This window comes from Semicossyphus pulcher, unplaced genomic scaffold (assembly GCF_022749685.1).
Source record: "Semicossyphus pulcher isolate SPU_LCO1_2020_fin unplaced genomic scaffold, fSemPul1.0.p SCAF_23, whole genome shotgun sequence".
Classification (NCBI taxonomy): domain Eukaryota; kingdom Metazoa; phylum Chordata; class Actinopteri; order Labriformes; family Labridae; genus Semicossyphus; species Semicossyphus pulcher.
The window spans coordinates 3855253-3878697 of NW_027211697.1; the positions used below are offsets into that span (position 1 = coordinate 3855253).

Sequence of the window (23445 nt, forward strand, 5' to 3'; positions counted from 1 at the left end):
CAAAAATCTGAAATCAGTTGGTCTTGCTGGTGGAAATTAAAGGTGCGTTCTCTTTTCATCACCAAAGTTGTCGAGTTTGGAACAGCTTTTGGAACCACGTCACTTTGGTCAACACTGTGATTTAGAATAATGGTGAATCAGTGTGTAACGTCTCTTTATGATTGTGCTAATCTGAGCCTCTCAGCCTCCGAGGTGGGGAACCAGTCCGCTTATAAGGTGCTTGAGTCATTTTCTTTTTTTCTTTTTAAATAGCTGGTCTCATTCAACCACTAGAAAGGTGCATAATTGAACGTCTCAACGCAGCTTTTTCCTGCTGTCTGAGATACGTCGTAACAATGACCAAAATAAAAAAATAATTAAAAAGCAAATCCAATTCAATCATAAAAAATAAATAGATAAAAACAAGGATTACAAACAAGCCTGCCTACATTAGCAGTCTGACTGGTCATCTCCCCTCGCCTGAGTCTGAATCCAGAAATTTCCCATGAGTGCTTCTCTCCCTCCTCTGGTACTGATTTGCCCGCTCCCAGGAGAATCTCATTTCTTATCCCCGAGCCGCCCGCCTCCTCAGCACAGCCCAGAGCCCCGTGGTGTAACTTGTTCACTTACATTAGCTGTTGAATGGAGAAGCTGAAGAAGATGGGTATGGTAATACAATGTGAAGCGTACAGACAAGAATAACATGTGAGCTAACTGCATTCTGCTCAGACAAAAAAATCTTAGCGTATTCTTTTTTTTTTCTTTTTTAAAACCCCGCCGTTCAGAGAGAGGGAGAAAGGAGGGGGGAGGAAGGAGGGAGAGAGGGTTACGCGGCTACAGACTACTCCAGTGTCCAAGATAGACAGAAGACAAGATACAGAGGAAGAGAAGCAAGACAGAAAATATCTTTTTTTTTTTGCTTTTTTTTATGCTTTTCTTAATTATTCAACAATAAAAAGAGGAACTAAATCACACCAATTTCCTTTAGTACTATGTATACTGCTTTAAAAAGCTCAGAGAAGAGGAAGAGAAAGATATAGAAGTATGAAGGAGGGGACTGTTTTTCTTTTGAGATGGGCACTCAGGATTACAAGATGGAATCTGTGAACAAAAGGCACTTTTTAGGGACAACCTTTAAGATGCTCTGAGTCTATAACACTACATCACCAAACAAATATTTATAATCATTTACAGTGGGAGGTGGGGAGTCAGGGGGGAGGAGGATGAGGGGAGAGAGGGGGGGTGGGTTCAATTGATGACAGCAGACCAGCTGAGCAGAAAGAGGCCGCTTATTCCCTCTCGCTGACTTACACCAAATCCAAACTCTCGACAGACGTCATCAATCACTGTCGTGTTTCTCTGTTTGAAACGGGATCCGTACTTGTGCATCTCCCAAACTGGGGAAGATCTTGTCTTTGTCCCACGTCAGGATCACGTGACGTGATACAGTCTGGGAAATGTCGTTTTCTCTACGACTGTTCTGCGATGGTGTAAAGGTTGGGGGGGAAAAATGCCTTTTGTCACGACAACCTTTTCGTACAATGAACCCCTCCCCCCTCGCTAAATACAAAAAGAGAAATAGAATAATGCATGTTTCCTAAAATTTGCTTTTTATGATAACACTTAATTTCGTTATTATTTATGTATAATAGAGATTGAATGTACTTTATTCTTTATGAAAGCACCAGTTTTTCATAGTGATATATATTTTATGAGTTGCAAAATTGTTCCTTCAGCCCTCCCACATTCTGAAAACAAATCATTAGAAATGAAGTTTTTTTTCTTAAAAAAGTCACAAAAGGAAAAAAAAAAAAAATTAAAAACAATTTCCCCAAACTTACTTACAAAGACTGGGATTATTTTTACTCGCCGCGCTCGTATTTAGAGTCCCAGAGCAGGAGGACTTGAAAACAAAAAAACGTTGAGGGTTTTCCCTCTTTTCTCGTGACACCCTCAAACAATCGCTAACAAACAAACACAATTCCTCTACCAAGGCATTGCACATGGCTCAATCAACATACATCATTTAGTTTCAAGAACAATACTTCCCATCAAAACAAGAAAGAAAACAACAAAACCTAATCTGTTTTAAATCCTTAACTACATTATCATCACTGTCTATGTTTCTATTGTTTTGTTTGCCATGGATTTTTCTTGTGTCGCGAGTGTGGGTTTAGAGACTGGTACTTTAGCTCTAATCAGCTGTTGTTGAGATGCATCCTATGACTGTGCGATGTACGCCATGCTTCAAAAAATAACTAGACTGCCACAGAGCTTATCTTGCAAAAAAAAGAATATATCTATAAATATATATGTGTATTATATATAAAGATGCTTGCGATTATCTAGTGAGCTGTCTTGTTTTTTTTTTTCCTCTCCTGACATAAATTTTTCACCATTCACTATAGCTTATATGTGAGAAAAAGAACCTGAATTCATGTTTGACAAATTGCATAATGGGAATACAGAGGCACTTCCATAGATTAGAAAAGAAATCACCTTAGCCGTCGTTAACGTCTTACTCAGTAGAGCTCGTTCTCTCTACAAAGCTGATGAGATGGTCGCCAGTCGGTTGGCCAACTATGTTGTGTTTCCCTGCAGTGAAGAACGTGGCCAGGCAGTCCAGTTATTTTGTGAGGTTGGGTGAGTGGTTTTGAATTTTGACAGACTGAATCAGTCAGAAGATGTACGGGCGAATGATCGAAACATGATTAAAAGCGTAAAGGCCTCCTCAGATTGTCTATTTTTAAGACTTCCCTTTGATTTCAGTCGGGCACAGGGGACGTGTTTTTAAAAGTCTGTATGTTTATGAAGTGGCGATCTGTGCTCTACGAGAATTGTGTTTCCATCCCAGCGACACATTCACTGGTTCGTAATGTTACGTAAAACAAACTCACAAGGTTGGCTGGCATGATTGTTTTAGTGCAGTTTTGATCATTAAGGGCTCATCGACTCACGAGAGGGGAGTGCTGGTGTGTGTATGTGTGTTTAGGGGTGGGTTTACCATAGCAACTGATATCCTTTACTCGATCCTGTGCACCAAGACAAAACAGGGCACATGGGTGATCCTCCTACTGCTAGCCTAAGAGGCCCTCGATCCCTCTCCGAAAACAGCCAGATATGTCACATATTCATTTTGCTCCACAGTGTGGCTCGCTCTGCTCTTGGAGCAGTGGCCCGTCTGGGAGTGTAAACAACAGGGTAAACTTTAGGGAGACAGAAAGAAGAGCTACTCTCTCTTACTCTGGGTCCCATCTTCAGCAACCTTCTCTCCTCAGTTCTGTTCCTCTATCGCTCATAAATCACCACCGCCAGTCACCAGCTTTACCACGGTGAAACAGCAGATGTGGCTAGCTTTAGTAAGTGCTCAGAAAATAAGCTTCCTGTGATTGTCAAACCCTTCATGATGTGGTCTTGATGTACATTATCTGGCAAATAGGTTCATCTGGCACTGCGAACAAACAAACCATGTCAAAGTTTGACATTTTGGGAAATGTACATAATTGCTGTCTTGCCGAGACTTTGACAGCAAGAATGATATCCCTCCCATGTCTGTGCACTAAAAACAAAGCTATCAAAAGCAGTCAGTTAGCATAGCATAGCTTAGCTTAGCGAGAATACTGGAAATTGGGGGAAACAGCTAGCATGACTGAAAAAGGCAAGACACAAGATGTTAAATGATTAACACATGAGCTTTAAAGTTGCTAGTTTGCTGATTTTGTTACCTTTGTACAGACGCAGGCTAGCTGTTTCCATACCTTATGCTAAGCTAAGCTATCCCACAGCTAGCTGTAGCTTCATATTTAACGTAGAGACACGAGAATGGTATCAATCTTCTCGTCTAACTCTCAACAACACATATAAAATGTTACCCAAACTGTCTTACTTTTTCTATAAGGTTTTGCATGTACTACTGGATCAAGGTCAGCTAACCACCCTGTCTACGCCGCTTCAACATCCCACCTCCCGCTGTGTTTCTCTTTAAGGTGCTGTCATTCAAATACAAAACAATTACAAAATAGTACAAATCCAAAAAGGAATAAATTCAAATAAGAGAACACACAAGAGATAACAAAATCATTCAGCTAAATTACAAGAGGGCAAAAGGGGAACCGGTAGCTGCTGTCTATAGTCGTGAAAACTGTCAGTAATGATGTACTCACACTGGGATTTTCAGTGTGCGTCGCTTGGATATCTAATCAAATAGGTAGCAAGAGTTCACTGGGCTTACTGTGTGCATGTAAAATGATACACCACAACACCACCACCTATGAGTACTACAATCTAAAAGGTCTGACTGGGTAACTGCGAGTGTTACCACTTGTACATACTGTGGTCATGGCACAGATTGCATGATCTTTCTGTGGGTGTGTCGTGCAAGGGTGTGTGTGTGTGAGGATTAGTGGAGGCCAATGATTTGTCAAACGGAACAATAGGGGTCGAGGACACGCAAGGCCTTCTAGTGCCTCTGTTTCCTCTTTAAAACTTTGAATAGACAAGTGTGGTTTACCTCCCATGCCTTGTAGGTAAATAGTGCACATCGTTTAGATTAGTGTTAATTGATTCAGCTTCTAGTGCAACCCTTTATAAACATAAGTTTTGGCATGGTCTCTATAGTTAGTAGTAGGGTAAGGGGACTGTATGGAATTGTTCAGAGGGAGAGAAACAATGGTCAATTGGGTTTTGTTTTGGTGATGACAGACATCACAGGAGCATGGACTGCTTTCATTGGAAAACCAAATTGTGCCTTCGCTTTGATCAGGCTGTGGATTCATTACAGGTGAAGCTTTGGAGCTAAAAGGTTAATCTGTGTTTTTTTTTTGGTTGGACAGTTGATTTTCTTAGCCATTCGTTTACACAACATGTCCTCACGAAGTAGGAATAGTTGACCACTTGTTATTCCTCAGGTTCCTCCTGCGATACTGCTGTGTTGTGCTGGTTTCAGGAGAGATGCCTGCTCGCTGCCATTTGTCCCCTCACCCCCTTCTGTATCCTGGCATCCTCTTGTCCATCCATTCATCTTTCCTTCTATCCATCTTTGCTTGAAACGGGTCCTCCCTCTGACTGGGTAAATGAGTCCAGAGTTCCTCTATAAGCATAATGCTGCTGGAATTTCCTGCGTTGCTTGGTTATATTTTGTATCAGGTGAGACGTTCTGTCAGGGCCGGTCGGTGGGTTGGTGTGATGACAGTTATCATCCTGCGGGCTGTTTCTCTGTTTTCTATTTCCGATTGTAAAGAAAGAACTCTAGTTGCTGGTTGGTACACAGATCTTGTCAGAGGAACCAAGACTGAAAAAGAAAAAAAGGGGAAAGAGGGAAGAAGAATGAGATCAAGTTAGTGTCGAACCCAGTAAAATGTGCATACACGAGTGGTGGACGAAATAAGAAAAACACCTTAAAATGTGGTTGAATTAGTCTTGCAACCAGACCCAAAAGGCAATTACGGGAACATTCGTCCCAGGTAACCAGACATCCAAGGTTGGCTCCCTTTGTTAGGGTTGTAACTCTTGATTTTCCTCGCTGACGGTCTCTTTCTTTTTTTAGACTATTTGCCTTCATCTGAGCGTCAAATTTGTCTCTTTTTCTTTGGATTTTCACGTATTTTTGAAGTTGTATCTGTAGTCATTAATCTTTTCTTTGTTTGTTCAGCCATAGTAGATTACTGTTTACTCGCAACACTTGCAGAGACCGGAAAAGCAGCCGCTTAGCTCCGCCTACCCTCTCTGGCAGACCAACCACTGCTGGGTGATGGAAAACGTGTCACTAAGTGGGCGCTGCTTGTGATTTTTTCCGCGAATGTCGCCACAGACACCCAGTCTGTAATAATACTATATACTGCAAATGCAAAGGTTTTCATCAGTGGGACATAGGCTCAATCACCATTGCGTTACCTCATTCGGCGATAGATAGTGACAGACATTTATCTAAATATAAATCTTTGAGATTATATCTTTAAACTCCAATTGCATGCTGTATAAACACGGTCTCCAATCAGGATCTATGCCCATGCACACTGAATTCACACAGTGACTGTAGCAGTCAGGGATCAAACTCCCATTCTTACAATAGCTTTGGTCGGTGCTAAGTCCAGGATGCAATAATGGTGCGCTTGCAAAAATAGTGTAATATTCAGAACTTGTTTTGGTGGGTGAATAAGCCCTGGCATTAAAATGGCAAAATCTCTGCAAAAAAACACCACATAAAATCTAAATCTGCGTCCAAACTCACTATTTTAAGTGTGTAGGCTGCTAGTTTGGAGGCTCTTTTTATTTCACGAAGCAGCAGAGATTTTGAAACGGTTACACACAGATTGCGGAAATAGGCTTATATTCATGATCTACATCCTGTGAGTCCGAGTACAACTGAAGGGATTGCAAGTGATTTTAGTTCTGGTTGGATGGACTTGAAACTTCAAATACTAATCTCTCTCCTCTTCAATCACCAGTCCTCTCAGGAACTTGAATGTCCACACAAAGTATGATAGAAAAGGTATTTCAGTGACCAAAGATGTTATAAAGCAGGAATCTCCATGACAAACTAACGACTGTACACCACATTGACTTTTGGCCACCACAGTTCTTAAATACAGTGAGTGATAACAGTGGTCTGGGCCACCAGCCCGCCTATTACCATTAATTCTGTCCATTTCTGGACTCAAGTACAGTACGTCTTCAAATTGGCCAGGCAGTGAAGGGCTAATAATGGCCCAGCAGCGGCAGGGGGGGAGCAGTCTGGCGCTCCCTGTCACTTGCACCATCTTCACGTTGGGTTTCTCCGGCTCAGCGTGAGCAGGGAGCAGAAATGGGTCACCGGCGCTGTTGTTGGCTGCCCTGCTTGGCCTGCAGGATCTGGCACTGTGGACTAGTGCGCCAACATTCTGCAAGTCAAGCCTTGGAAACTACTCTGAGCCTCCAGGGAAGCAGGCTTTTGTTTTGTTTGACTCTAACAGGTTGCATGAATACCCCCCTTCTGCCTCCTGCACTTCTCAGCTACCCTACTCCCCTGGGCACTGTCCCAGCAGGCCTTGGGCATTGTGACTTCTCCCTTATTAGTTACTCTACTTCTCTCTCTCTCTGTTCTTCTGTTTATGCTCTTACAAACACTCACACAATCCATCTATCTCCCGTGAACACTCCCACTAAATCCTTGGCAGCAGACAGTGACCACCCTCTTTCTTTCCTGCCCCCCCTCAAGCAACCTCTTCTCAAATTCAAGATCAACTGGCTATGACATCATGTCTGGTTGCTGGGGGTAACGAGACGGCTTGGCCGTGACTTCTATAAGGGCCAATTCTCTGTCGCTCCATTCCCTCCATCTCCCCTCTTCTCCTGCCCACTTGGTATCTCGTTTCCCTTCATCTGATGGTTGCAGTTTCTAACATTTGCCACTAGAGGGCACACAGAGCCCACTGCTGTCAGTGTGTCCTGTAGTCAACACATCCATACTTCTGACGGCCTCTTTGTCTTGTAATCTTTCATTTTTTTAGTGGATCATCAATCTTTTTGTGTCATAGTCTGAGAGGCACATGCAAAGTATTAATGTTGTGCTTTTTGATTCTGCTAAAACCACAATTCAGACATTATGTCTCACTTGGTGTTAACATCAATGAGCTGTCTCAGAAAAACATATTAAGAGGCCACAGTGTCCAAAAGTCTAGATACCTCTAGCTGTATACTTTAAACACTTTGTGTAAAACTTTCATGGTTTGGTTCAAGCAGAGAAGCTCAGCAGTGTTCAATGATATTTGGAGAATCAGCAGTTTGGGGAACATTCCTATTTCAATCAGAGAGCGTATCGTAAACACAGCCAGCACCGTAATGAAAGATTTATAAAAGCTTGTGCCGCTATGAGCGGGTTGTAACACAGCTTGATTTTAACATCCATTGTCCATGCTTTATGCATTTTAACATATCACCATCTGAATAAAGTTTATTTTAACTTTATGCCAAAGGATTTTCTTTTTCTCCTCTTTTTTCCTATTTCTGAGCACCTTCTGCATACTTTGCCTGAACTCGAGGCACTCCAGACGCTTTTTTTTATTAAGAAATATTTTTTCCAGTATCGACAGAGCCCTGACATCAACACCATCAGAAACCTTTAGGAGGACAGGAACACTGATTGCATGTCAGGACTTATCGCCTAAAATCAGTGCCCACCTCACTATAATGCTCTTGTGGCTGAATCGAAGCAAATCCCTGAAGCCAGGCTCAGAAATCTTATGGAAAACTAGAAACCAGAGGAGTTGAGCCTGTTTAAAGCTCCTGTGAGGAGTTTTTCGCTGGTTATGAAACAGAATTAAATTAATTCTGATTACTCTATATGACCTACAAAAGCAAACCAGACCACCAGCAACAAGATTGATTATTATTGACGGGGGGGGTAGGGGGTAGGTGTCAGATGAAGCGATTAACTGCTCGCTGCCTTTGTTTACATTTTCCAGGGCAAACATTTAAAGTGAGTGATACATATGATGGTTAAAGAAAGCAAGATGAGATTTTTTGTTAAAAAACACCACTTAAGCATAAACAGGACAAAATCACCAAAGAGATAATAGGTACGGCTTCGTCCACAGGGGGCGCCAAAACTGACTCAAACCTTACAGCAGCTTTAAGCTGCATGTTGCCAGTGAGTTTGAAACAATCTGTTCAGCAATTAAATATGTATGCTATGTTTGGGTGTCCTTATCATTTGCTCACATTGTGTGTTAAGTTGCGTACAAAATAATTAATTCAGAAATTAGTTAGGTCGAGTAACAAAGATGGCATAAAAGGTAGAAGAATAAAAATCTATAAACTGTGAAATATTGTAGAGCAAAAGATCAAAGTGAGTAAGAGTAGCATAAAGAGTGGAAAACAACAAGTGGAGAGGCAGAAGGAATCAGGAATAGAAGAAATAGAAAGGGAGGAAAAGTAAGAGAACAGAGAGCAGAGAAATAAGGGAGGGGATCAGCCGAGAAGTTTTCAGATGGTTTCCATGTGTCGAGGAGCAGAGCGGAGCTGGCTCCAGGTGGGTGTGGTTGGACAATAATGAGAAAAGTGCTGCGGTAATGGAGGAGGCACATGAACGAGTCGCAGAGTGCTGAAGGAAAGGAACGAAGGAGGTTAAAGAGGGAGAAAGAACAAGACAGAAACAGAAAGAAGAGGAGCGATAAAGCTAAAAGGAGAGAAAAGTTAAGGAGAAAAGGTGTTTCAGCGAGAGAAGGGAAAGGAGAGGTAGCAAGGAGAGGAAGGGAAAAGGTGGTCAGGGAGTGTGCCTACTGCCTGGATGGTAGGCCCCATATACACCAAATAAACAGTTGAGCACATATGGTAAACCACACATGTACAGTAAAATACAGATGTACAAATGCACACATTGATGGTGTGCTGTGAGATGGTGGGAGGGAAGAGAGAACTCGGCAGCAGGTTTCAGGGAGTGAGGGAATAAGAAATATTTTGGCGTACATCCACACGGTTAATATGTTTCCTGAGTTTGACAGATAATCACAGTCAAAACACACAAGATTTCTCCTCACAGAGACAAACTGTCAGTTCGCTTTATCCTAGACTCCTACCTGTGTCTGCTGCGGGATGTTCAGAAAGTTGTTGTCCCGTGATCCGATGCCGACAAACCTGTTGGGAGCTGTGGCGCCTGGCGTGGAGTATGCTAGAGAAACAGACGAAGAAGAATAGACGTCAAAACACACAAAGACATCTGGCTCTTCAACATCCTGTAGGAACTCAGAGCAGTAGTTACAATCTCGGAAATATGTGTCTTTGTTACCTAAATATGAGAAATAAATACCATTCTCATGTGTGTCTAAGGTTAATGTAAAGCTACAGCTAGGAGGCTGTTAGCTTAGCTTAGCACATAGACTAATAGACAGGGGGAAACAGCCAGGCTGCCTCTGTCCAGAACCTCTGTTGCCTTTGCTGCCTCATATGGATCGAGCAAAGCGAGCCATTCCCCCAGTGTTTTTGTTAAACTAAGCTATAAGTGGATTTATATCGTACAGACGTGACAGTGGTAACTCTCACCAAAATAAATACTTATTCCTAGCTATTCCTTTTACATGTAAAAGCATACAGTATACCCACTGGATCACTGTTGTTAAATTAAAATAACAAATTAACTAAGTACTTCAGAAAGTGCTGCTATATTTCATTGAGGTCATCCGAACTCCACAGAGACGCCTGCCAGAATCTGGAATGCAAATTTAGATCTCCCTGAGTGATTAAATCCTGTTGATAAACTCAGTTGGAAGTGATTGAGCACACTCGAATCCCGACACTGAGGATCAGTCCGGGACATTTAAAACCCACTGGCATCAAAGTCTTTGACAAATTTAGGGCAGTTTAAGGTACCCTACGGACTCCAGCGTTTCAATCTCACTGAGGGATTCAGGATGCAGTGTGCAGACTTGTGCATAATGTGAGTCTGTGTGTGTGGAGGAAAAGGGAGGAAGGACACAAAGGAGAGGGACAGAAAGGAAGCGAATCTGGAGATTTATGTGTATGGACATACACAGTATACATCCAGGTGTTGCTAATAATTGGAATCACATACATAAGACATAAAAAGACTTTGAGACGCTGACTGGGGGTAGAACGCAAACACTACATTTGAAGGAAAGCTACAAACAACAAAATTAAAGTGCTCCATCCAGTGCCCCTCCTATCACATGTGAGGAAGACAATGTGTTGTGCGAGGAGGCCTGCAGTTTGACTGACATCACAGCTTTACCTTTAAGACACAAGCTAGGCTGCCTACAAATCACCAAACAAATAAACAACAAAATTACAGAGATTCTCTCCACAACCAAAAACAAGTATGTCAAGTCATTTTTTTTGCATTAATTTCTACTGGATACCGATCCGGTACAAGGTAGGCCCTTCTATGCACAGTCTCAATACTAATAATTATTTACGAACCCCCCAAAAATCTACTCTTTTCCATTCTTTTTTTGCAGTTATAAAACAGCAGCCTTTGAAGTAAAATCGATAATAAAACAAAGTCTATGACATTCATTCTTATGTTTCATGTTTTACAAAGGGTTAAACCTGAGCCAGGACATAAGAAAGATAGCAGTCATGTCAAAACCATACAGGGTTAGTACTATACAACAGTTGAAATATAACAATAATATTCCCAAATTCTCTTTTGTATTTGGCTTATTTGGATACGCAAGTACAGGTATTGCAATCTGCAAAGTTGAGTAAATAATAGTATTGAAACTTATCTCTTTCTACTGAAAGTCCAACTAAATTAATTGCCCAACATTTGTGCTCTTCACAAGTAAGAATCAATATGTGGGGGAATAAAGGAGGATTTAGAAGGAGAAGAACTGAGTTGGTGAAGCAGCTTTCACACCAGACTTCGCAGACTGGGCTCAACATGAAGAGGCACTCAAACTGAAGGGGCCCTAATACAGAACCCTGAGGAGCACCACAGCACAGAAGTCCATTATGAATGATACATCTCACTAGACCTCTGGTGTCCTTGATCTACTCTGCTGAGCTCCACAGTATATCCTGTGCTGCCCCCCACAGCAATCCGAGGGTTAAGGGAGGTGAGATATTGGATACACAGGAACAATGATTGCACGGAGTTGGAGGAAGATCAATGGCTGGGGTCTGTTCACTGGTGAGGGTTGGGGTTTTCAGATTTTATTTTTTCGGTCTCCACGGGGTCACTTACACGGAGATGCGGGCGAGGAGAGTCCGCCGTCAGGGGGCGTGCTGTTGGGTTTAGAGTCGGGCATAGGGAGGGGCACTGGGCGGGCCACTGGGGGAGGTGGAGGCAGCAAGAAGGAGCCTGGCATTTTGCTCTGGCCGCTCCCGTTTGGCTGCAGACAACACAAATAGGGTCAGGAGGGCGACATGCGACAATCCGCAGACACCGAATGAAAAGAGGACGCAGCTTGGGAGGCCAGGTCCAAAAAAATATCCATGACGGAAGGGAGGGGAGGGGGAGCGATAGTGGAAGGAGGGAGAGGAGGTAGTGGGAAACAACAACCAAAGGAATGATGTATGTGGACGGGATCTTTTATGGAGGTGTGAAAAATAATAATCACCACAGGGTTTGAAAGGAGTGGGAAGGTTCCACAGGGGTGGTCCTTGGTGGGTGGAGGAGATGTGGCGCAGGGGGAGTGAGCAAATTATTGACGGAGTTCGTCCAGAAGATGGCAAGAAATCAAAACCATGGGAGAATACTTGTCTACACAAGCACAACACCACCAACGATACCAGCACCAAACAACCAAACTCCAACTAAAATCAGAACAGCTAGAGATGAAAACAGAAACACGATGACACAACACAGGACGGGTATGCTTGATTGAAGAGTGCCGAGACTGATTCACTGTTGTGCTGATGGTTGTAACTTCTGAGGGGTTGGGTGGAGCAAAAAAAAAAAAACGAAAAAAAAGGGAAGGAGTGGGAAGGTTGGGGTCTGAAACAGCAAACGGTAAAATGACATCGACAAGACAATACAAAGATTTGTAGACCAACTGGATAAAGACATGTTTAGTGTGTCCACTTGTGTGTTGCTGTGGGGTGTATTTATGTGCATTTCTCTACTCTCTATAAAAACAGCACACCACAAAATAAGTTTCTTGCATGCACTGTCCTCTTAAAATAATATAATCCATATAACTTAAGAACCATGTAATACTGATTATATAGCAATGCGTGTGCTTAATACCATTTCAGACTTTTAGAGTGGGCCAGTGTTCCTGCAGGCTTTTCTAAAATAGCCATTCATACGGATGCAAAGCAGGCCACCATAATTAATTTTATATGCAACTAAATACACAATTTATGTGTATATATAATCAAAAAATTATTCTTTAAAGTAATGTTGTCTTTATTTAAATATAAATTATTTTTATTCTTTCTTTCTAAATGTCCAAAATAAGGGTTTTGTTGTTGTATACAGTTGCTTATAAAAATAATGATGGCCTTAATTTTAGCTTCAAACACTGTTACTGTAAGAAAGCATATTTCTAAATCCTGCAATACTGATGCAATCTATGTGCAGGGTGCGACACATCTGTACTTTCTCTATAAATATATAAAAGGTTATAGTGTTTTTCCTTTCTGGCGGCAGGCCTTACCTGTCCTGCTGCCTGCCCCGAGCCATCAGCACAGACAAACTGCACAAATTCCTTCAGGGGGTCCTGTCCAGGGTGGTGGTGGTAGCGGATAGTTGGGTGGGTGAAGTAGGGGCTAGACTGCTGGATGATGGAAGGAGATGGGAAGTGCAGGGCCGAGGCTGAAGCACGGGGACTCCCTGCCAACAGAGACATTTGTATTAGAGAAACACAAGTGGACACAGATGCAGAGGAAAAAAGCGAGAGAAAGACATGAACCACTCAGCTCCTACACATTCTAACAGATGGGAGAGATACATTGAGTGATTAACAAATGATTGAAAGAATACATCACGTCACAACTGGAAACGATAAAGTTTAAATCTGGTTTTAAAACATAGTGCATGAAAGGAAAGTCGTTTTTCCAAGAAAAGCTGATGTCGAGTTAATAGCCATTATGAGCATTGCTCATAATGTTTTATGATCATTCCATTAAACCTATACAGTTTAATGGAAGAGATTTACACACACATTGCAGTCATATGTGCACACGCACAGAGGCTGTTAAATAATTTAAGCAAATAACATTCAGTCTTGAACACAGGCAAACACAGCTCACACAAAAAAGTGGAAAATTAGAGAGATGCAAGTTCTATATTTTTAAATCCAAAAAGCCTATTTAAAGAAAAAACACAAAGAAATAATTGAGTACTGTCTTAAATCAGTCGCTCTTAATGACTGCATGTGCTGTTTTGAGGGTGTGATTCATTGGCGCTGATGCAATTTGGCATTGACGGCAGTAAAGCCGTTTTTTATGTGATTCATTCTGTTTCTATGACAGAACTAATCTGTACGTTCACACTGTATGTCTAGGTTAATGTTTTTCTCTTAATAGGCTTTGAAGCCTCATGATGACGATGATGATGATGATAATATATGTGTGTGTGTGTGTACGACAGGTGTGGGGATGCAAAATACATCAGCATTTGGCAGCTGAAAAGCTTATAGGCAAGGCATTCCTTTCTATTTTTCAATAGAGAGGAAAATAGTGGAACTCACACAAAACAGAGCTGAATATATATGTGAGGTGTAAGAGGGGAGCAGTTGGTCGAGCCCGAACACTAAACACAAAGCCCTTTCTGTCAGACCTATATCCATTACTAAATCTCCTTGATTTGTATTAGAGGCCTGTTCTCCTCTTAACTGTGCCAGTCTGACACCCACCCCATCTCATCCAGGCCCCCCAGCTGCCCATATTGGGCTGCCAACACTCTGTGGCGTTTGCATCTTATACATTGTGTGTGCGTGTGTACTTCATGAGAGTGCCAAACCCGCTGCATTACCCCCCAGACAGGGGCCTATGCCTCTGAGCCCAGCAACACCTTGCTCCCCTGCCAGGCTGCCTGCTCCCCGGTGGAGCTGTCTCACTGCTTCTATTAGCCCCCTTCTAATCCCATTAGATAATGGGGGAAGGCCAAACACTAAGGGGATATTGAGGGTGAGTTGGGAATGGGATGGGTTGGTAGTGATTGTGGGGGGAGGGCAGGATCAGGGGAATCCCAACACCCTACCCTCTCCCTTAAGAGCAGTGGTTCCCAATCTTATTTGTCTGGTGTACCCCCCAAAGCCCTGTCAGATGAACTCAAGTACCTCTTTGTCAACTCCAATCGCCATGTGCCACATATGCTCATTCAAATTGATTGAAACTAAATGTATTTTTAAGCCTATTTATTATATATATATCAATTTCAATCACTTGCTGTCACTTTCAAATTGTATCTGTACCCACTTTAATTATTTCTACTATTTATTTCTTTTATCTGTCTGTTACAGACATTTAGCCATTACCTTTAGCTAACTATTCCAGAAAATCAGCTGTCACTTTCAGCTAACTATTTGACCGTTTATTACTTTTAGCTAACCAATCTTGACATTTAGCATGTACTTTTAGCTAACTACAGTATTTCAACAATTTATTACGTTTAGCTAACTATTCTAGAAAATTAGTGATTACTTTTAGCTAACCAATCTTGACGTTTGGCATAGCTAACTATTTCAACCATTTACTTTGCTTAGTAGTCCAGATATTTAGTCAATGCTTTTAACTAACTTTTACAATTACTTCTTTTAACTGTTCTGGACAATTAGTTAGTACTTTCAGAAAACTTAAAACCACTTGTGAATTTTTATTTTTATACATTTGATCAGTTACTACAACCTTACTATTTCAATAATTCAGACATTATTTCTATACGTTAATTGCTTTTAGCTTTTTCACAAATGAATAATAACCCCATATTCTAAGCAAGCTATTATGACTTCTCATAGTTTGCTTGCTGACAAGTTTTCACACATTTTCAGTTACAACACAAAGTGCTCTGTGTGGATGTTTTTTTCACTATTTGAATTGCGTGCCATTGTGGTGCAGTGCGTAGCTCTGTCGGCCTTGAGTCTGCATATTCTCCCAGTGCCTTGGGTGGGTTTCTCCAATGCTCTGTAGATGTGGATGCGTGTGAATGATTGACCATCTTTGCGTGTCTGCTTGAGATTGACTCACCATCTGGGAAGACGCTTGAAATTGATTGGAGGGACAAGCCCTTACATCACCACCACTCACGGCTTCCCATAGCACGCATGGATCTTTTCTTCCACAAAAACATTGGTTATGGTGTGGTAAGAACTTTCACGCAAGCATTGGAAGAGCTTCAGGTTGTGCATTGGAAGAGTTTTTGTAAAAAGAAACAAATCACAACTGTTAAAATCACAACTTCTGGGATACTGTGCACATGAGTTGATGTTAAGGTGAACATGGATGTGTGTGTGTGTGTGTGGAGATTAGATTTTCTGTAGCTATATCTCAAAAAGCATAGGATCTGTCAACAACCACAGAGGAGGGTTTCATGACACGGCGGTCAACGTTATTGCTTAACATCTGCTCAGTGGCTTAAAAAGCCTTTGATGTAGCTGAGCTACAGAACCAAAGCACACGGGTAATTATCTCAAGTGAGCTCCTTGACTGGGTAAATTTACAGACTTGCACTTTTAAAAAAGCAGAGACCTCTTCGATCTGTGCCACGGTGATAAAATTAAGACATGGGTGATATATTGTCGGAGGCCCTTTGGCTATGTTAGATATCTGATGTTATCATGAGCTGCTTGTTTCAGCCTGGTGGAGGATCAGCTGGTTCACACAGAAACTCATACTCAGTCCTCATTTTCTGCCCGGGCCTGTATAAATAAAGATAGCAATTGAGATCAACTTGCTTTATCAAAATGGAAAAGCAAATTAATATAAATTGGAAACAGGAGTTGAAATATAAAAACCCATGACCTGTGTCCTGAGGTAATACTGAGAAATTGAGATATTAAGTGAGGTTGCACTCCATCACATGTGTTGTGTGGACAGTTGTCTTATTGTACGATATTACAAAGCTCTACGTTTGCTGTGTGGTAATTTAATTTAACAAATTAATTGGAAATATGCTCCACTTGAGTCTGGTGTCAGAATCTCCCCTAAAGAAGATTTTGACACTGAGACCCTTGTCCCAGGCCCTGATCCCATCAATTAAAGTTGTGCTTAAGTAGTACACGCTTTTATGCTCCCATACAAAACTGCATTTATTTACATAACCATAAACCACTTGCGCAGACAGTAAAACTGGAGATCTGATATCCCAGGCAACTGCCCACTTCCTTGTTCATAATTAAGCCTCATAAAATATGGGAAGATTAAGGACCTGCAGTGACGTAGTATTGTATTTCTATTTAGGGGATTCACATGATACTGATTAAAGAAAGGGTCAAAATTAAAGCTGTAGAGGCTGAAATATTTTGACTTTTTGTCAAAATATAAACTAGAGTCTTAATTTCCCATAATGCAACTCAATGTTGTGTTTTGTTAATCCCTTCCTGCCTCCTAAACGTCCATAGTTTTAAACCCTACGACTCCAGTTGGGAATGCAGGCTAGATGTTAAAATTATATTTACATTGATTCAACTCAAAATTGATTTCCCCTTTAAAAAGGAGGTGTACAGCTTGAAATTGATGTAATTAACATGTTTGTTTTTTACTGTAATTTAAATAGTAAAATATTAACAGTCTAATAAAATAACTTTTTATGAAATTATTATTCATTCAGACCTTCATTAAGTACCTTGTAAAGTCTTAAATTTCTGCAAACTTTGACGAGTTTAAGACATTTTGGGGTGTCATAAAAGATGGAGAAAAATAAACCAGGAGTCAACGACTAAATGTCATCAGTACATAACAACAATTAAAGTGTCATTTACATCCTGAAGAAGGAAAGATGTGGCAGAACAGGCATCAGCAACCACCCGGCCTCGCCCTTCACCTTTAAGGACAAAGTGATTTACATTGATGATGTTTAGAGTTGTACAACCACCAACCATCCACCAGACAGACCCAGAAAAGTCACCACACCCAGACTCCCAACAAGCTCCATCACCAGCTTGACCTGCACCCTAATAGGCCAGAGGTGCCCACCAGCTGTTAATTCCCAGCCACTCTCATCTCCCAAAGACAATGCTCCCACTTCTGCTCCAGGGGGTAGGGGGTGGGGCCTCGAGGAGGTGGGTAGGAGGAGATGGTAAGGGGTGGGGGGGAAGAAGGGGTGGGGGCGATCAGGGGGGTCGGGAGCTGGGTTGGTCTCACCTGGTCTCACTCCCGCCAGCATTGGCAGTGGGTGGTGGGTGAACGCCATGCGGGGGGGCCTCGTCTGGGAGGACAGGGCGCTGAAATCGAATTTCCCCGGCTTCTTAAGAGAACTAGGCGATGAGAGTCCTGGCAAAGAGGGGATCAACAAATGGCAGAACAGAGACGAGGTTTTAATCAAACATGGCTGCTTTTCTTACTTCGACCCTACTTAAAAAGAAAAAGTATATAAATAACTTAATAAACTTATAATTTCTAATGTTGATTGCAAGAATCGAATGATTATGATTGACTGAAATCAATGGACTGATCGATTGATTCATTCATTGATTTGTTGATTGGCTTAACATACAGATGGGTCCTCACAATCTGTCTGTCAAATACTCTGTGTACAGTCAGCGGGCTGTACCGTGTCCGTCAGATTGGGGGGGTTGGGGAAGGGGGAGGAGGTGAGGGCAGGGTCCGGTGAGAGGCCATGTATTGAAGCAGCGGGGGGTTCAGAGCGAAGGGAGGTGACTGGAGAAGTGGGAGGGGTGAGGAGGTTGGGAGGCTAGGGGGTAGTGTCAGGAGAGAGGAGAGCTGGGAAATGCAATGGCGGTCCAACTACGGTTACCACTGGAGTGTAAATTCACAACGTGCCAAAGTCGTGCTCACTGGGCAAACCGTAAAAACAAAAGAGTCTACAGCCTACTAACTGCACTGGTCAGGATGCCTCTTCAGAATGAATGGGAGCCTGGATGGACTCATATCCGGGGCAAACTGTGCTTTTCAAGTTAAGACCAGCATGTATTACGCAGCTACATATAGCTGCAGAAGCCAAAACATACATCAGCAGACTCTCTGGTGTAGTGCCCTTCTGCTTATCTAACGGTCAGGTATTTATATTGCTGCCTGAAGACGCACAGTTTTTCATATAGAGGTGCTTTCTGAACACTTACACACACACACACACACACACATACACAAGCTGTTCGGGCTGGGTGGCAAGCATCGGGCAAACTGCCAGCGAGCACTGGAAGGGAGAGCAGCAGAAAGATGGACGGATTTAAGCGGAGAGGAGCGGTGACGGTATGGCCGACACACATAGGCAAACATATTAAAGTGTCCCCCCCTGTTATTAATCTCGGCTGAGGCGAAACGACTGCATGAAATATCCCTCAGATTGGTAAAAACAGGCAAACTAAGTATAGGCCAGGCTCAAGAGCGGACCAGAAACATGGCCAAAAGTGTGAGAGCTACAGATAAAAGCGTCTCTCTTCTGTGATCAAGGCCTTGTGTGGTGGGCGCTGAGGGATCTTATTTTGATATATGGTAATCCAAAGGCACAATTTAGACTTCAGGGTTTGAGGAGCAGCGCCAAATGGTGTATTTGACCTCTGCCGGGAACCGCAATGTTGAATATGCGCTGAAATAAAACTCTGGAAGGAACAATCCATAAAACGGAGAATAATGAGGAAGTAAAAGTAAAGAAAAGAACATCAGCGTGGATGCACAGGCCTCTTTACTTTTCTCTGGAATATACTGGACTCATATGTTTTGTTTGCTCCAGATTTGGTTGAAAGAATACAGTGATAAACAACCACGGCGAGCAAAAAGCCCAATAAACTACTAAACGACACAATATTCACACATATAAAACAAACACACTCAAATAAAGACGTGGGTAATTTCAACGCTACCCCACGAGAGGTGGAAATAGCTTTTATGAGCTAACATATAAAGTCTAACAGCGCAGATTTATGAAAAGCTTTTTTTTAAATGCTGCGCTGGGAAATGTTTTATCACTATTTACCCATAATGCTCATAGGCAGCATGGGCGCAGCTGTGCTTGTGTGGGCACTGATAAGTATAGAAAAAGGTGGGCGCCGGAACTCACTTTGAGCTAGGCACATCATGTGACACATGTAAGTGGGAGCAGGGGACACAATAAGCAGGGTGAGATACATTTTATTTACAGGACACATTTAAAATAAGGAGGCTGCAAGCAAACAAACATTTTCCCACAACCATGGATGCCAGGCATACAGACACATACGGTTCAGAGAACAAAGATGGATGTTCTAACCAATTATTATTTGGTGCATAGAAGAAAATCTTAGCTAAAACATCAGTGACTCTGCAGTTAATTGTTAATTATGACTCATCATTGACTTAAAAAGCCTAGTCAAAAAGAAATAGTGCAGTAGAACAGCTGAAGTCTTGTCCATAAAAAGTTTTAAGAAGATAAAAACATTAGCTAGACTCAGCAGAACATTAGTAGCTTGTCATCCATCTGGCACTGAGCTTTAAATGTTGCTTGGTTATATATCACGACCACTTTTACTGCACAGGAAGTACACCTGCTGCTGCAACGCAAATCTTTGATGTGCTGCTAATGGTACTAATGGCCGATCTTTTCCTTAAAGCTGCTATAATCAATGTTTTGGTTTTGCAGCCTCTAACTTAACTGTTTTGATCCCACAGCAGGCAGATGTTTACACTAGAAGAACCTGCAAAACACACTGTAAGCTTCTTGCACAGCTACAAGCTGTAGACTGAGAAGGTAAATGAAAAAGCAGGGAAACCAAAGAGCCACAGGAGTTCATAGAGAGCAAAACGGAGCTAAAAGACACATTATCCTGTGTTGTTTATCATTTTTTAGGCTGTATTCGTTCTTTTGACTTTTACTGCTTCAGGTAATTGGCGCCTGGGAGTGGTTTTACATCATTTGCCTGTCAATCTTGGAACCTCTGTGAGGCACGGCCAACTTGTCTGGGCTTCCGGTTTAGCCAGCGGTTAGCATTTAAGGACTTCCAGCCAAGACTTGAGTTAAGATACAACGTCTAAGAACGGATTGTTAGTTGCACTTGCATGCCGATGTCTCTTTATAGTAATTATTGAAAAGCTAAATCCCACCGATGGGAGCTGGGATGGCATTACAGCGAATTGCGTTCCACCCTTTTTGCCAGCTGATGTGTGATTGGTCAATACTACTCTGACTACAAAAGCACTACAAACAGAAACCAGAACACTTCCGATACCAAAATCCTGTCCCGGCATTTTCATGCATAATCTGCACATAACAGAGAAGTAGGAAGACTACCATACTTTATGTTGACTGTCTTTCTTTCTTTGTCCAAATTTATCTCATATAATGCAGCCACAGGTGCACAAAAACTAACAAAATTTGGCACGCACATCAGAAGTTATGACAATTTACATGTGATAAGGGTTCCAGCAAGGTTGTGTCAAAATAGCTCCCCACAAAAGTTCAAAATTAAGCTCACATATTAGGTTTTTTATTAACTAGATGTTTAAAAATTGGGAGGGACATACAACATCCCAAACCCAACACCAAGTTTTCTAAAATTTTAATTTATATATTTTACTTGCTATTTAAAAAGGTCCAAACTACTCAAAGGGATTTCTTCAAAACCACCTCAAACCTGGAGAGCTTATTGAAGACCTTGTCCATGAAAAGATGTTCAATCTGTGTCACATTTCACACTTGCTAGACTTTGATGTGCCCTCTTTGCAGGTTAACATAAACACCTCAAATGTGGTCAGAAAAGCCATTAGACTTTAATGATGCTTTATTGTAAAGACTGTGAGTTTAAATTAAAGAGTGTATCCTTGGCAACCAGGAAATTTCAATGTCCCGCCACGGAAAATAACTTCTGTAAGTGTAATCTCGCTTGACAGGAGTCCAGGCCTGAAGAAATCTTTTTTTTTTTACCCGTCCCAAGTGGAAAAAACAGAACTCTGATTTGAATGATGGATCTGGGCGGGGCTAAATAGCTCCACTTAAAATGTTCATCTAAGTAGTTTCACCTACATGTATCAAATTTGGTAGGCATCATGTCAAGCCCCGAATGGAAAATAGCCATTTTGACTTCATTTTGAAATGTATGTGTATTTACAGGGGTTATATTTGAAACAACTCTTCCTACGTGCTTCATTTGATCCTGCCTGAATAAGGTAATGAAAACACCTTGTTGATTAATAATTGTTTTTATCTTTATCTTTTCCCCAAAAAACAGGAAGTTGTTGGAACTCAAACCAGGGTCCCAGCCTGAACACTTCTATGTAGCAATATAGCGTCAATGTCATAGGGCTACCAAGTGGTATGAGGCAGCAAGCAATGTGTGACTTAAGGTTTTCAATGTATATATTAAATTTACAAAGTTTGGCCTATACTTGAATTATAGCTTTATAATGCATGATTACTGCATGTTCTCTAACAACACCTAGGAAGTAGGAAGGAAGTGACATTTTACGGTGTATGGTGTGCTATAAGTGTATAGAAACGCTTGGTTATTTTTCACAACAGGTCAGCCAGTGTCTCAATCATGAAGCACTCAGTAACAACTCAGTACAATTTATGTTAGAGTTAGGGTAAAAAATAATTTCACCCTGGCATTTGTTAACTCTGAACAACTGAGGCCCAACATGTTGTGGATTCAATGCATCTCTGCAATAAAGCCGGTTAGGCTCCAGCTCCCCTGTGGTGCGTATAGGGATGACTGTGCGCCACCACAGTACAAGTTCAATTATAACCAGCTTATTATGCATAAACAGCCTTAAATTATACATATTGTTTTTAGTCTCTGTGATATTCCCTAATTAGTCGGTATCTTGCTGAAATATCTGGTACTACGTGGCTTCTCAGTGAGGAGCAGCAAATGAGGCCCAGATGCCCAATGAAAGCTTTGTCTGATAAAGCTAACAGAAGTTACTCTGATCTCTCTCTTAATCTGTGTGTGACTGTGTGTGTGTGTTTCTGAATGTGTGTGTGTGTGCGTGTTTGTCTTCACACACACTCACAGTTGTTTGTTCTACATTATTTCTGTGTCCTGCTCCTGGCACACTGCAAGAGCAGACTGACAGCCAATTGCTCCCATGACCCTCTAGTCTTGCCACGCTAACAAGCTGGCGACCACACAAACCCCCTTACTGTCACAGAACTGGTCCAGTAGCATGTGCACCCACCCACACACACATAAGCACACACACCAAAGAGGGGGGGGGGGGAAAGCAGACACGCACTCATCATTCTGGTCAGCAAGAAACAATGTTCATAAACAGAGTAGTATCCCTCATTAACTGACCACCTTGCACATCATCAGCACTCATAAACACTCAGGTCATGTGCTTCAGGCAAACAAAGAACCACAACTACTCGCACATCCCAGTTTTTAACCCACATCACAACAAAAATCACCAAATAAGTTGCAGGAATCTCCGTCATTATACCACACATTTCAGTGAACCAGTACTTTGGGTTTTTCCACCACCGAGCAGCAGGAGCAAGCAGGCAGAAGGAGAGAACGGAGCAGAGCAGAGCGGGATACAGCAGACTTAATGATGAATTACATGATCACCTGCTATGCCTCAGAGCTTTTCATTCAGGTAGAAGATCACCTCCAGAGCAGACACAAGCAGAGGCGGAGGAGCACCCCTCCCCAGTCCTCCCCCCTCCCATCCTCCATCCCTCCTCATCTCTCACTCCCAACACCACCACCACCACCAGAACAGATGTCTGCTGTAACCCAGTAGCTCCCTTTGCTGTAGACACATGGAGGCGCCATCTGGACCGGAACGCTGCTCCTCTCCAGATTGGGGAGTGCCTGTGTGTTTATGTGTGTGTGAATGTAAATCAGAGAAAGAGATTAAATCTGGTTGTGCGTGTGTGTGTGTCTGCTTGCCATTTGTAAATGTGCGTGTTAGTGAGTAAGCATGTCTCGG

The 23445-nt window shown here is 42.0% G+C and overlaps 1 protein-coding gene across 11 annotated transcripts in view; it reads right to left on the reverse strand.

The window, feature by feature from the left end:
* Positions 1–2184: 2184 nt before the first annotated feature.
* Positions 2185–23445, reverse strand: part of nfixb (nuclear factor I/Xb) — a 143632-nt gene continuing 122371 nt past the window's right edge. For 6 of the 11 annotated variants that reach the window (XM_069674249.1, XM_069674250.1, XM_069674246.1 and 3 more), the window contains 5 exons: positions 17722–17850; positions 13074–13249; positions 11657–11804; positions 9534–9625; positions 2185–5269 (listed from right to left, as the gene is read on the reverse strand). In XM_069674249.1, coding sequence (XP_069530350.1) covers positions 5255–5269; positions 9534–9625; positions 11657–11804; positions 13074–13249; positions 17722–17850 — 560 coding nt within the window. In that variant the 3' untranslated portion in view covers positions 2185–5254. The remainder of the gene's footprint in view (positions 5270–9533; positions 9626–11656; positions 11805–13073; positions 13250–17721; positions 17851–23445) is intronic. The other 5 variants (XM_069674254.1, XM_069674256.1, XM_069674253.1 and 2 more) reach the window with 3 other exon arrangements.